Source organism: Rattus rattus, chromosome 13 (assembly GCF_011064425.1).
Source record: "Rattus rattus isolate New Zealand chromosome 13, Rrattus_CSIRO_v1, whole genome shotgun sequence".
NCBI classification, from domain to species: domain Eukaryota; kingdom Metazoa; phylum Chordata; class Mammalia; order Rodentia; family Muridae; genus Rattus; species Rattus rattus.
In genome coordinates this window covers 68980993-68995830 of record NC_046166.1, presented here as the reverse complement: position 1 = coordinate 68995830, position 14838 = coordinate 68980993, and the positions used below count along the sequence as shown (strand labels likewise).

Genomic DNA, 14838 nt, shown 5'->3' with positions numbered 1-14838 from the left:
TGCATTGTGTTGTGAATTGGGGCAGAGGACACTTGCTTGGGTAGGAACGAGGTAGAATTGGAGTGTTTCTTCAAATCCCTAGAAAGGCCAACTGGCAGCAAATTTAACTTTCTCAGGAGTTCACCCAACAGGAGGTTTAATGTTCTCTAGCATGCTATGAACTGTTGTAGGACAGACCAATCATTTTTAATCTGTTGAGATATACACTCTGTGTGTGTGTGTGTGTGTGTGTGTGTGAGAGAGAGAGAGAGAGAGAGAGAGAGAGAGAGAGAGAGAGAGAGAGAGAGAGAGAGAGGTGTCAAGTGCCTTCTTCAACCCACCTTATTTTTAAGAAGCAGGATCTCTAATCGAATCTGGAGCTCACTGATTTGAGGAGACCCCCAGCTCCCAGGTTCTAGGATTAGAAGCCTGGATCTTTCCTTATATGGGCTCTGGAGAGTTTGACCCAGGTCCTCCTGCTTGTGTGGTAGGTGGTTTACTTCCAAATTCCTCTCCCCAGACCCACATGCAAATCTCTGATGCTTCTCCATCCCACATTCAGCGTCACCACCAGGAGGTGAGATTTCCCTATAGTCTGTATTCTCGCACCGAGACTCAAAGCTGCATGGACTGTGTATACCACCAAAAGCACAGCCCCACATCAGTCCACACTTGCCACGTGGCTCTGCTAGCTTCCTACCAGCCGACCAGGTCAGAAATGCATCCTCCAGAAGGGGTAAGCTCCCTTCTAAACCCTCACTGCCTCAAAGGGTGACATGAGAATGGCCTCCAGGTTTTCCAGGGATGTGCTGTAGACACTCTAAGTTACCAGTTCCCAACCTGTGGGTCACGACCCCTATCTCCAAAAATACTTACATTATGATTCATAACAGCAACAAAATTACAGTTATGAAATAGCAGTGAAATAATTTTAGGGTTGGGGGTGGGGTCACCACAGCATGAGGAACGGTGTGAAAGGGTCGCAGGATTAGGAAGGTTGAGAACCATGGCTAGAGATGGTCTTCCCGGGTGGACCTGCCATTTCCCCTTTGAGTGTGGGGTGTGGCAGGGCACAGAGGTGGGTGGGGAGGTATGGGGTGTGTTGGGGCACAGAGGTAGAACCGGAGGTTGGACTGGTAGATGGGGTGGGGAGCTCCCAGGGAGGTTGGGACAGAGCAGTGGCTCAGGAGCCTGAACCTTCCACCCAGCACAGGGATCTAGTCATGTGGACCTCAGACTCTAGGACCAGACAAAAGAGGAACTGAGGAAATACCACACATACGTCTCCATCATTCACACCTTAGAAATAACTTACCGTGAGGAAAGCAAGAGCTGGAATTCCAATAGACACCCAGAGAAGCTCCAAGTGGGATGCCGTCCCACAGGGCAAAGCACATTCAGAAGATGGTACTGTGGACAATAACATGTGCTTTGGGAGCATGGGGTCAGGGGGTAGAGAGAGGACGATGAGTGTGAGTCTTGGGGTACTTGTAAAACGTGGTAATGGAAGATGCCAGTGCGTGAACACCCCAGAGGCTGGAGACACAGAAGGTCGGTGAGTAGAGCGAGAACCTCACCAGGTACATCTGAGTCTGAAAACAGTGCCTAGACTGCTTTCCGTTTACTAGCTCTCTCTGAGAGATAAGTCCACATCAGCAAAAGACCTTTAAAGAAAAGGAGGTGGGGGTGGCGCTTCTAGGTGTTTTCTCTGTGTCAGGAAAAGCTCAGCCCGGTTTGTGACACCCGGCTCTCTACTAGTTTCTATCCTGACTCTTGCCGCCACGTTCTTTAAATCGCATCTCCACTCCTCAGCATTGATGTGGTGCTGGCATGGCGAGCTCCCGTCCCTTCATTTGTGAGTGTTAAATAACAACTACTCATTATGAAGAAATGTAGAAAGTACAATCAGAAGAGAGAAAACTGCCATTACTGTCCCCCTGCAATTAATGTGACTGGCATTTTCAAAGCGCCCCCTTGGTTACCCACACCGACGATTCCCTATGCATGCATTTTATTTGGGACCCTGCCTGCTCCCCTCACCTAGTGTGGTACAGGGGGTGTTAGCACAACTCCGTGACCTCCATGAAGTCTGGTATAGAAGTGTTCTGTCCTACACACACATACACACACGCACACATTTTCACACATACTCACCCTCACATGAGCGCACATGCTCACACATGCACACACACACAAACACACACACATACACACACACACACACACACACACACACACACTTTTACAATTTGTATACTAGATACTTAGGTGCTTTTATGATTTTTTTCTATTATTACCTATACACAACAGGATCTCGTCCATTGGCCTGACTTTCTAAGGCCAGATGCCCAGACTGAGTTGTGGATCAGAGCTGTAGACCAATGGATGGAGGATTTCACCTGACTAGGCCTTCTTCTCTTGCAGCTGTCTCCTACACAAATTACAAGAAGACGCCTCCCCCGGTGCCTCCACGGACCACCTCCAAGCCTCTGATCTCTGTGACGGCCCAGAGCAGCACGGAATCCACACAGGATGCCTACCAGGACAGCCGTGCCCAGAGGATGTCCCCATGGCCCCAAGACAGCCGTGGCGGCCTCTACAACTCCATGGACAGTCTAGACAGCAACAAGGCCATGAATTTGGCTCTGGAGTCAGCGGCAGCTCAGCGCCACGCGGCTGATACTCAGAGCAGCTCCACAAGGAGCATTGACAAGGCGGTCCTGGTATCCAAGGCTGAAGAGCTCCTCAAAAGCCGTTGCTCCTCCATCGGGGTCCAGGTAGTCTCCCCTGACCACCCTCCCTGGCACCTTAACAGGTTGAGTCCAAAACCAAGTCATAGCCCCAAGTGTTTGGCCCCTTAACAGAAGCAGGACAGTAAATGCTGAGAGGCCCATGTGCTTGCCACAGCATGAGAGACCCCAGTAGAGAGCCCAGAGAGATGAGACTCATGTACTTCCCCCGCCACACACACACAACTACACAGAGGTGTGGCCCTCGGGGCTGACAGGTAGGCAGATGATAGCATAGGCTACTTCGATGCCTATTAAGGGTGTGAGGGACTTGCCAAAAATACCTCAGCCCTTAAGAAGTATTGGGAATAAAGAAACAGCCAGACCCAAGTGCTGTGCTGTGAGCTGAGGGTGTGACCAACTGGGGCAGTGTGCAGCTGGGCCCTTCCTCTCACAGCCGTCTGTCCCAGAGGCCTCTACATACAGGAGGAGTATCCTGCGGTGTCAGGCTGTGCAAGGGTGTCCCACCATCCCATTAGTCTCCCGGTTCTAAGCCTGGCTGGCCCTCCCACTCCTCAGTCGACTCAGAGAGCTTGACTTCGGTGCAGTGAGGCACACTTAATACAAAAATAGGGGGCCTATCTCACAAAGTGTGTCAGGTGACCTCCTTCCAAGCCCTAGCGGACATGGTTGCCAACATAGGTTTGCCTCTTGCTTTTGCACCTCAGCTCAGCCTGTGTGGCAGGTTTAAAAATCATAATGATTAATTCTCCATGCATACATCCTGCAAGGAAGAAGTTCACAGAACTGGAAGGGATGGCCCCATATAGGACTGGGGGGACAGGCAGAAACCAGGGGGGTGTCTGTCGGCCCACTGGCCTGGGTCCTTGAGCCGGGTCTCCACACTGTGGCTTCGTTGGTTTTTTTAGGATTCTGAATTCCCTGATCATCAACCCTACCCAAGGTCAGATGTAAGTACCAACCATCTCCAAATCCAAGCTCGCATGAAGTTTTTTTCTCTCTTCTTTGGATTCTTCATATGACTGCTCTTGTCACCTCTCTGTCCCGGCTCTATGTGCCAGGCACTCTGCTGGGTGCGTCACACTGTTTCTCAGAACCCTTGGCAACCCCTAGGAAGTAACTCAGGCCCCACTCCAGGTAAAGACACAATCCTAGCAACTGGGGAAGCATGGAGCGTTCACCATTTCTCTGTCTGTAGGTAAGACCCAGAGTTCTCCAAATACATCAGTGCACGTTCACTGCCAGGTCTCCAAGACCCCCTCTGGTATTCATAGCCAGCATTGTTCATCCATGGCCTGTGATAGGACTGATGACAGAGAGTCCACCTCTGTGCAGCTAAAAGGACCCGGTACAACTTTAAGAGCTCATAAAGTTGGATTGTCATGCTCCAAAGGGAGACAACACTTCATGCTGCCCTCCTCGTAGCTGGGCCAACACCTGAACTCACAACACACATCCTCCTCCATATAGCCGGACCCCATGCACCTCGGGCCAACTCACGTTTGCAAGCGCTAATCCTCCCTCGCTCTGTGGCACGCAGGCTGGGTTTGTGCCTCCTGCCTCTTCTTGGTACCCCAGCACCTAGCACAGTGCCTGGCACATAGGGAGCTCTCGGTTCATGTTGAGTATGGAGTGGATTGTTGTATTGGTGGTGAGTGCCTAGTGGAGAGATGTGTGAACATCACAATACCAGTTGGGAAACTCATTCAACTTCCTTCCTCAGTGGGGAAAGAAAAACAAAACAAACAAACACCGTGACGCGAGCCCAGAGAGTTGCCGCTGTGCAAGTAAAATCAATTGGAAAAGGCTAAAGTGAAAATGTAGTGGAAAAAACGTAAGGGTTAGGGTAACAAGGAGACGTGGCCAGACCTTCACTTCACAAGTGAAAATGAAGGCTCGGGAGTGGCTCTTTAAACAATCGGAAGAGTATTTGTAGACACCGGGCACCAGAGACTATACCAGTGCCTGAGGGAAGTACGACAGACTGTAACAAGTAAATAGGCTTGTGTCACATCCCTGTCCCTGGCTCTCTGACTCATCTTGGATTAACCCTCATTAGTGACCCTGGGAGCCATGTATCATTATTCCCAACCAAAGGCGGGGAACAGGTGACCAGGGAGGATGAGTGCCTTGCCTGAGACTGCCTGGCTGAGAGCACCACTGTAATGGACAAAGCCCAGCAGGTGGCTTCCCACAGCCCTGCCAGGGCTCAGCTGCCAGGAGAATTAAAACTAAATTGGGAAGCCATTCTGCACCAGGGGAGTCTGCCTTAGCATTCTTCATAAACACTACTAGGATTATCCGCCCTGCCTGACCCAGAAACAGAAGCCAGCCTCACTGTGTGTCCCCAGCTTATAGAGAAGGGTCCATAACATGGTGCCAAGCACTAAAGGACACTACTTCCTACCTGGCCTGGCCCAGACCCCTGCCCAAGTACCCAGAACCCCCCTGTCTGGGCAACCTTGAGAAGAACCATGTGAATGTAGGCAGTACACAATGGGTAAGCGTTGCCCTCTCTGCTGAACCGTATGACCCATTGACTCCTGGAGTAGCAGTTCCCAGTCTGCGAGCATCATGTGACCCTGTACAGTCAAGACTAAGATCCAGGCACCCGGAGAGATGGCTCGGTGATTAAGAGCATGGACTGTTCTTGCAGAGGACAGGAACATGTCAGTCAACTCGCAGCAGCCATAGCAGCTCCGAGAGACCAAACAGCTCTGGGCTCCACAGGCATGCACAGCCCTCACACACACATATGCACAGAAATGCCCAACATACATATAACTCACACTAAAGGAATACTTTTAAAGAGTAGTCCCCAGGATCTAACTGGAGCCTGCTGGGTGTGCACAGTGTGGTACAGGTGACATTCTTTACATGGCCACACTGGCACTCTGTCCTCCCTTTTCTCTCTGCCCAGCTTAGAGCTCCATACTTCCTGGATGGTTGGACCCTGCATGGTAGATTCAGCCTTAGGACCACATGGCTAGCTCTCGAGCATGAGAATAAAAGGTCGAGTCCTCTGAAGTTGCCTACACAGGTCCTTAGACCTGGCGCTGTCTGTCACCTGGCTCCGTGCCTCTTCACCCCGCCAGGCCTGTGTGATCCTATATGTTTGTTTTGTTTTTGTTTTTGCTTTATCGGTTTACATTTTGTTTTATCAGTTTATGGAGTGTCTGATATACAATGGTCTTCATTTTGTGTGGCCGCGTGTTCTTGGGAAACTGCCTCGGAAGATCTGGAAGCCTTAGTGGAAGCACACACACACACACACACACACACACACACACACACACACACACACACTGCTTTAACTGCCGTTAGTCAGAACCCCCAAGCTCCTCACTAAAACATCCTATTTAGTGCCTGGACTCAGAATGGGCTCCGGAAGGAAACAATGAGTGAATCTCAAAAGCTTCTCACCCGCCTCACTCTGAGGAAGGCTTACAAGATGGAGCCCAAAGAGCTTGCTTGGAGAGTAACAACTCCAGGTAGGAGCTCAGGTGTACAACTGAGCGTCCTCAATGCTCCAGGCTCTCCCCTTAGGGTCCGACAGTTCAGGTTCAGACTAAGACGGCTTTGCTGCATGCGGTGTGGTGCCAAGCCTGGTCTGGTGAGAGAGAGGAACTGGGCACAGGAGAGAAAGCCTTAGGCTTTTGCCCTATAGATACCACCCTTGGGCCTGCATACATTCGCATCATGTGTGCACACATGCACATACTCAAAGGCACATATAGAAAGTCTCCATCAAACTCCTTAGACGTCTCAAGCAGATCGTGTCCACAGACACCTTTCCCACCCTCTCCTCATAGCTCCCTCTCACAACGTCCCTCTGTATATAGCCCAGCAGAGTCACATGCCCAGAGGTGTAACGGTGCCTATCAGTCACCTCAGTTACTTGCTCATGTGTCTTTCCTCACTGTCAACTGGGGAACCCCTAACCCCCATAAAGATTCTGCCTCCAGAGCTACCCAGAAGGACTCACTGATTCTTCCTTCTGTTGATGAGCTCTCCGCCCTATCTGGATCTCATAGGCGGACATTCACACACTGTTTTAAATCTATTCACACTGGTGAGCAAGTTTCTTCGGGAGATGCTATGTTTTCTCTCCCCCGTTGATCACAGTAGCTCTCCCCCACCCTGCATTTCTCTTCTTGGAGCTTTGGGTGTTAGCACATCTTGAGCTCCTCTTAGACACATGCTGTCAAGCCCTTCAGCCTTTACCTTCCACCACAGATAGCTTCATGGTCTTTTAGACTAGCTTCCTATGACAGCTTCTATTAAATTGACCAAACTCAACATTGTGTGCATCTCTTCAACTTAACGTGAGCGTGACCCTCCCGAGGGTCCTTGGTGGCACTGAGAAGACATGGAGTGCTGCAAGCAAGTCTCCCTGTCTGTCTGCTCTTTGTCCTGGAAGGTGTCGGCTATTTCCGTATTTTTAAGCAAGGAAGCAAAGATTCAAGAAAACTAAAGAGACTTTCCTAGTGGTTGTACCATCAGCTTGAAGCACAACCAAAAATGTGCAGGAGCTCTGCCTCGAGCTCTGCCTTTCTCCGTCACCCTAAAAGTGACTTACATTAGAAAGAAAAATGGCGGGTTGAGGGGTGTCTCATTCCTTAGTCACTAGGTAAGATGTATGTGTGTGTGTGTGTGTGTGTGTGTGTGTGTGTGGTGTGTATCTGTGTATATCTGTGTGTGTATCTGTATGTGTGTATGTGTATGTATGTCCGTATGTCTGTCTCCTAACATTATAATTAATAATGTCTGCCAGTCCATACACTTTAGTCCAATTCCATCAAAAACGTTTTTGACGTTGTTAACCTTACGACCCTCATTTAAATAGCTGCAGGGCATACACCATCATGACTAAATAACAAATTACTAAAGAGCCCTTTCGCAGCCTCCATTTTCCTGTCTTTCCCCTTATAAATAACTCTATGATGATACAGGCCTCACATGGGTCAGAGTGTATCACCGTCTCCTTCAGCTGCATCCCAGGGGCTGAAGTAAATCAGACAACCATCTTCTATATTTTTATGACAGAAGTGTATGCTGTTTCCACTCCGAAATCTCTCTGAGATTTGACAGTACAAGTCCAGATATGGAGGCGCATGCCTATAACCCGGAACTAGGAAGACTGAGGCCAAAGAATCAAAAGTTTGAGACCTAGTTGGGCAACACAGTAAGACCATGTCTCAAAATTAGGTAGATAGATAGATAGATAGATAGATAGATAGATAGATAGATAGATAGATAGATAGATAGATAGTAGATAGAGCAAGCCCCTGGGCTCTAACTGTAGCAAAATAAATAAATGGATGAATGAATACATGATAGCTGTCTATGTCCTGACCTATTATTTTAAGCACATTAGTGTATATTCAGGTCTTTCATTCGAAATATCAATTTGACATGTTCAATTAGAGTACTTACAATTCAATAGGCCCATGACCACTTAAAAACAGGAGGCAGAATGGTGACCCCAACAAGAAGGTTTGTCTGTCCAGATTTCTTCCTCCATTCGACCCTTCCCTCCTTCCAGCTGTGGCGACCAGCAGCACTGATCCCATCCACCCTTTGATTAGAAATTCAAGAGCTCTGAGACTCTCACAGCCATGAGGGGTGGAAATCAGAGGTCTGAGGTCACAGGCTCCTGGGCTGGAATCACGGCACTGCATACAACAATCTGGGTGCCCTTTGGCAAGTAACTCACCTTCCTTGGTTCTCTAGGAACAGCCGAGGTCCCTGTGTGGACAACAGTGATTAAGGTTAAGGCACTGAACCGGTATCTGGCTCCTGGTCTATCAAATCACATTTATCCACCACCTACACATCCTGTGCCCTATGGGACCTGGAGGTGCAGCCACGGATCACACACCAGCCTGGGCCAGTGGTTTCTCCTCCCAAACGCACAGGGTACACTGGCAAGGGGTTAACTGCTTTGTTCTTCCCGGTAGTGAGTTAAATTTTTAAGAAAACGTGTGTCTGTATCATGGCGTTTGAATTTGGGCTTAACAGTCCTGTAGCTCTGTCAGATGATGCTTCGAGTAGAGAGGATACTGTCTGGCGCCTGGAAAGATCTCCACAGTTTTACCAGCCTTGGCTCACAGAATTTCCTACCCGGGTACCCATTGTGTAACTGTCTCCCATAGCTGACAATCATTGAAGTGCCTGGTGGGTCTGGGAGAATGTAGCCACTAGGGCCATGGTGAGGAGCCTCCTCAGGATGCCTGTCTGTTGTCACCTTGAGCAGCCTCCTGGCCATCCCAGCAGCCATGAGGCTTCCTCGTTTCTCCCCCAAAGGTGTTCTCGTCCCCTTCCTGTGTCGTTCTGTGTGCGGCTGCAGCCATCGGTGCTCTCTTCTTAAATTGCTTATCTGTCATTGTTAGCTGTGTTTGGTTCGCACTGTCCTCACCTTCCTCACCGCAGTGCGTGGTCAGAGCATCCACGTCTTGTAACAATGCAGCCCAGCAAAGTCCTGGCTGATTGGGTTTTTTGGGGGTTTTCTTTTTTTTTTTTTTATTTTTGACTTAGCAATTTTATCTGCATATGTCTAAAAGGCTCGAGTGCAGCCTTGAGTTCAAGGGGTTATGTAAAATTCAGTGAAACCCCGGTAGCCACATAATTACACAGAAATGAATGTGCATCCCCCTCCCTCGCCCTCCCTTTCCCCCCTCTGTCCCTCCCTCCCCTCCCTTCTCTATCTGAGTCTACTGGATCAAGTGCATTTCTGCATTAATTAAACACATCCACAATCAATTACAGCAAACGAACAAGAAGGAAGTAGTCACTGACCAGATTCATGCCCCAGGTCTAAAGTGAGATGTTCTGTGTTGAATTAGGTAGAGACAGCCACGGATTCCGACACGGAGAGCAGAGGCCTACGGGAGTACCACTCTGTAGGCGTGCAAGTGGAAGATGAAAAACGGTAACTCCCCCACCACACCCCCTCTCCCCCTAGCCAGATGCTTGCAGAATGCTGGGCTCTAAGATTCTTGTCTCTGCACTGGCCGTCAGTAACTCATTCTGCCTTCAGAGACAGGCCATTCATTTATATTCCCCTCGTTGGTGTCGCTCAAATATGAATGAACATGGGTCATGCCTTGTTTTTATAAGAGGGAAGGGAATAATTCTTTTCAAAGTAATTTACCACCTCTTAACATAGCATCATAGCTCACAGCGCTGGGAGGTCAAAGTCCTTTATCCAGAATCCTTTCTCAGAAGGAGAGTGGGCTGGGGGCAAGGCAAATAAATGTGTTTCTCACCTTATAATGATGAAAATAATGAGGGAGAAGTAGGAGAAACACAGAAAGAAGGGGGGAAGGGAGAGGTCAGATACAAGCTATGCCCTGGAATTCTCTCATTTCAGAAGATTTACTAAAAGCACAGAACACCAGTATGCATCTGTGACAGTGGCATTGTTTTGAACTATGGCATAAAGATTGTTTTCTTGGCATTAAAGAATGTATTTGCCAGCCACAGCAGCAAAAAGTACCAGGCTCTATGTTGAAAGCGGCAGGTGCCCTCTCCTAGGCATTGTGTGGGGGCAGTCCTTCCTGGAGAGACTCGGGATCCAACAGGAGAGATGTGGACTGCAAAGAACTTCCCATTATAACCTAAAGATTAACTTCCCATTTTAACCTAAAGATCTACAGAAGGCATTGCCTTATGCACAGGACATAGCTCATAAACTTGGCATGTCTCCAGAGCAGTGGTTCTCAACCTATGGGTCATGACTCCCTTGGGTGTCATATATTGGATACCCTGAATATCAGATATCGACATGACAGCTTGTAACAGTAGAAAAATTACAGTTTGAAGTAGCGACAAAATGTTGGGGGGGATCACACAACCTGAGGACCTATATTAAAGGGTCACAGCATGAGGAAGGTTAAGAACCACTACTCTAATAAAGGTAGCCTTTGAACACCACTCAATGTACTTGAATGGTCAATGGGTGCCACCTAGAATCTGAGTTATTGATATTGAAGTCCACTCATTTGTCACACCCTGTGTTCCTCACAATGACACTCAAGCACAGTGAGTTAGACTTATAAGTTGGTATCAGTGCTGAGGCTCAGGGGTATCCCCATGAGGGTCTAGGGGGGTTGGCGATGAGGCTCAAGGGTGTCCCCTTGAGGATCTGCAGGATGAGGCTGAACTTTCGTCTGCACTTCCCTCCTTTCCCAGGCACGGCCGTTTCAAGCGTTCCAACAGCGTCACAGCTGCTGTGCAGGCTGACTTAGAGTTGGAGGGCTTCCCTGGGCATGTCAGCATGGAGGACAAGGGCCTGCAGTTCGGATCCTCCTTCCAGCGACATTCAGAGCCCAGCACCCCGACCCAGTATGGGGCACTGAGGACTGTGCGGACGCAGGGCCTCTTCAGTTACAGGGAGGACTATAGGACACAGGTGGACACTTCTACTCTGCCGCCACCGGATCCCTGGCTGGAGCCATCCCTGGACACGGTGGAGACCGGGAGGATGTCTCCGTGCCGGAGAGATGGCTCGTGGTTTCTGAAATTGCTGCACACGGAGACGAAGAGGATGGAAGGCTGGTGCAAAGAGATGGAGAGGGAAGCGGAGGAAAATGACCTCTCCGAGGAAAGTAAGAACTTGCCTTTCCCCACAGCGCGTTAGACAGGCAACTTCTCAGGGAGGCAATTGGACCAATGACAGTATCAGTAGGGAGATAGCCCTTCCACGTTCGAGCAAATGGAAAGGAAATGCTCTCTGCTGTCCCCCACTCAATCCCAAGAAGCCGTTCCCTGCGGGACACGATTGTCTTTCCGTTTTGCTTTGCTTGGTTCTGCTGGTTGGATGTGAGATTAACAGTGCTAACTCTTACCCTCGTGGTGTGCTTCACCTCATGTTCCACTAACCAGTTCTCTGATAACTTAATTGCATTATGCCCCAGGAATACTGAAACTAAGCAGGAATTCCCCACCGCAGGGCGCAGATGGACTTTACCCGCAGGGCCCTCGGCTGAGCATGCGCAGTGCTGACTTGTCCAAACCGCCAGGCTCTCAAGTCCCTGCTTCTCCACCGAGAGTGTGAAAGACTCGCTGTCTGCCTCCCTCTCTTTTACTTGAAGAAATCTACCACCAAGAAGTAGAATCAAGTGGTGTAATGTGGAAATGTGCTTCCCAGAGGCTGGGGCGGGGGAGAGTGTGGGAGGGTGCAAGGGTGCGAGGGTATGGGTGTGTGGGGGCGGGGGAGGGTGGAGAAACAGAAAAGGAGGAGCAAGAAAAGGAAAGAGGAGGAAAGAATGGGAATTGAGGGAAGGAGCCTAGAACGAAGGGAGAGAAGAAATGAGGAAAGAGAACTCCTCTAAGGAAAGGGGGGTAGAGGTGGGAGGAGAACAAAGAGACGATTGATTAGGATTCAGGAATAGTCGTTTGTCCATAAACCCACCACTTCTGAAATTAGTAAGCAAACTGGCCAAGGAAAACAGATTCAGTCAATTTGGCCAAATCAGGAAGAGAGAGCCCCTGCCTTGTCTCTGCTTCTTCGGTAGCAGTGCCACATTTATAGAAAAGACGAAACCCGGAAGGTGTAAGGGTGGAAGCTGTCAGAACCCTGTGGGGTCTCTGCCTTCTAGGCGAGGTCCTCCTCTGGCTGGCGTTTCAGCCTTTCCCTTCCACCCATGTGGGATTCCCTGATTTTTTTTTCCCTCTTTTAATTCCTTGGAGTCCATTTATCTGACAACCAAAAGGAGGGTCATGCATGTCTGTAGTCATCGCATCACCTGCCAGGAGCGGGACATCGTTTGAACTCGTGTCATTCTAGAACATTCTAAAGGTTCCGATCCGCTTTTGAATATGCAAATAAGGATGCAGTGGTTGCTCCCTTTGTAAAGCAACAGGTTCCACCTTACTCTGTTTTCCATGCTTAGTCTCTGCTATAACTTTCCCATGGGTTATATATACATCATATAAAAACAGTGCTTACTGACCATGCACTGTCTGCCAGGTCTATGCAAGCATGTCTCACATGTGCCTTAGTGCTCAACAATGTAAAATGGAGGTAACTTTGCGGGACGTGCACGGAAAGTGCTGGGGTTTCCCATCAGCCCCGCCCACATCCACACTGGGTTTGCCCATCAGCCCCCCCACACCCACACTGCGGTTCCCTATCACCCCTGCCCACTCCCACACTAGGGTTCCCCATCACCCCCCCCCATCTATTCCCACACTGGGGTTCCCCATCAGCCCTGCCCTGTTCCTATGCTGGGGTTCCCTATCAGCCCCCACCCACTCCCACACTGAGATTCTCCATCACTCCCTCCCCGCTCTCACGCTACGGTTCCCTATCACTCCTGCCCACTCTCACACTAGGGTTCCCCATCACCCCCCTGCCCCCCTCCCGTCTGCTCCCACGCTGGGTTCCCCATCACCACCGCCCACACCCACACCGGCTTTTGCATCGCATGTTTACAGTTTCAGAATCTGAGATGCTCTGTTTCCAGAGACATCTTCACCTTGTCCACATTCCCCGGCTGTTTCAGAACAATATGGGCCCACTCACCCCAACCTGGGATGACATTTTTGATTCACCACTGCCGTGAGACACCATTTATGGTCCGTGGAGAATGCCTAGGCTGGTAGTACACACACAAACAAGGTCATTGTGACAGGGCTGTGGAAACGCAGAGAGAGGAGGTCAGTTCTTTTTTACATAAGCAGTAAATACTTAAGTATGAAAGGTGCTGGGGTTGGGGATTTAGCTCAGTGGTAGAGCGCTTGCCTAGGAAGCAAAAGGCCCTGGGTTCGGTCCCCAGCTCTGAAAAAAAAGAAAAAAAAAAAAAAAAAAAAGAAAGAAAGGTGTTGGAGTACAGTCACAGGTTATCATTTTTTCTCTTTGGGGGGATCCAAGAAAACTGTTTCCTATTGTGTCCCAAAAGTACTTACGTGTCACTAAAGTGGCCGTAGGATCCATCCTCACAGCCGTGATGTGTGTGAGATCTCTGTGCTTGACTGCATTGGCTCTGGGAACGTGCTCCCCTCTAGGCCAACTATAGATCAGAGTAAACTGCCCCCACCTCCTGGTTATAGTCCCTTAAATGTGCTATTTAACTTTCTATGAACTGTAAGTGTCATCTTCTGGACTCTTGCAATGATGTTTATGCCCAGCGAGAGTTTGCTGAGCGCTCAATGACCAAGCCACTCTTGGTAGGCCAGAATGATACAAGAAACAAGTAAGCTTCCACATAGAAGGTAGGCGTGAGTGACATAGGACCAGGAGAAGCCTTCATCAGGAAGAGCAAGACACCAGAATAGTGAGAGAAGTGTAGATAAAGCACTTCAGAGGCTCAGAGGTCTGAGAGGAAACTCCTAGGTGACAAGGTGAACTTGAACCATAATCTGATGGCCCAGAAAACAGATGGGGTCAAAGAAAGGGAGACTTAGGACACAAAAGAGACACAGAGCTTAGAAGCAGGAGCCCATGGTCTGGCCCATCCTGAAAGGACCACTTAAGCATTGCCCTTTCCACCTGCCTGGCAGAAGGGTCATCCTGTACCACAGTGGGATTGATGTTTCTCAAGGGTTGTCTTTGCAGTATCCCAGAGATTCCCGGGTCTCTGAAGGCAGAGATTGCAATCAGTGTGTTTTATGCAATGGTGGTACCTCACACACAGACCTCCACAAATAACTGGTAAGAAGAAAGGGAAGGAAGGCAGGAAGTCTTAATGAACAGCAACATTCATATCCTTCTCATACATTATAAGCACATCCAGGATCCCAGGGCATTGGTCTGTGTCTGCAGTGGAGTGCAAGCCTCATATGGTGCTAACCCTGAAACAGTAGCTAAATGGTCTTGGCTTTCCTGTTTTTTCACCCACTGAACATGACTTCAACACCATAAGCCTTGAGCGCAGAGACAGGGAGTAGAAACTCTGATCTATCCCTAAGTTCTGCTGTCCTGGGCACCCGTGTCTCCTTGTGATCAGAGAGAACGAGATAACAGAACTCTGGCTGTAGCTCCCACCTGCCATGATTTCCACATTCACCTAGCCCGGAATTAATCAAGTTCATGGATCTCCCTAACAATGCTTAAAACTAAGATAACCTCCGAGTCTAGGTCTTATTTTAGCAACAGTCATTGGTC

At 49.3% G+C, this 14838-nt stretch overlaps 1 protein-coding gene across 1 annotated transcript in view; it reads left to right on the top strand.

Annotated features, from left to right (window-relative positions):
- Window positions 1-14838, top strand: part of Dlgap2 (DLG associated protein 2) — a 136476-nt gene that overhangs the window by 108698 nt on the left and 12940 nt on the right. The window contains exons 6-9 of the mRNA XM_032918939.1: window positions 2404-2756; window positions 3638-3679; window positions 9575-9660; window positions 10923-11338. Coding sequence (XP_032774830.1) covers window positions 2404-2756; window positions 3638-3679; window positions 9575-9660; window positions 10923-11338 — 897 coding nt within the window. The remainder of the gene's footprint in view (window positions 1-2403; window positions 2757-3637; window positions 3680-9574; window positions 9661-10922; window positions 11339-14838) is intronic.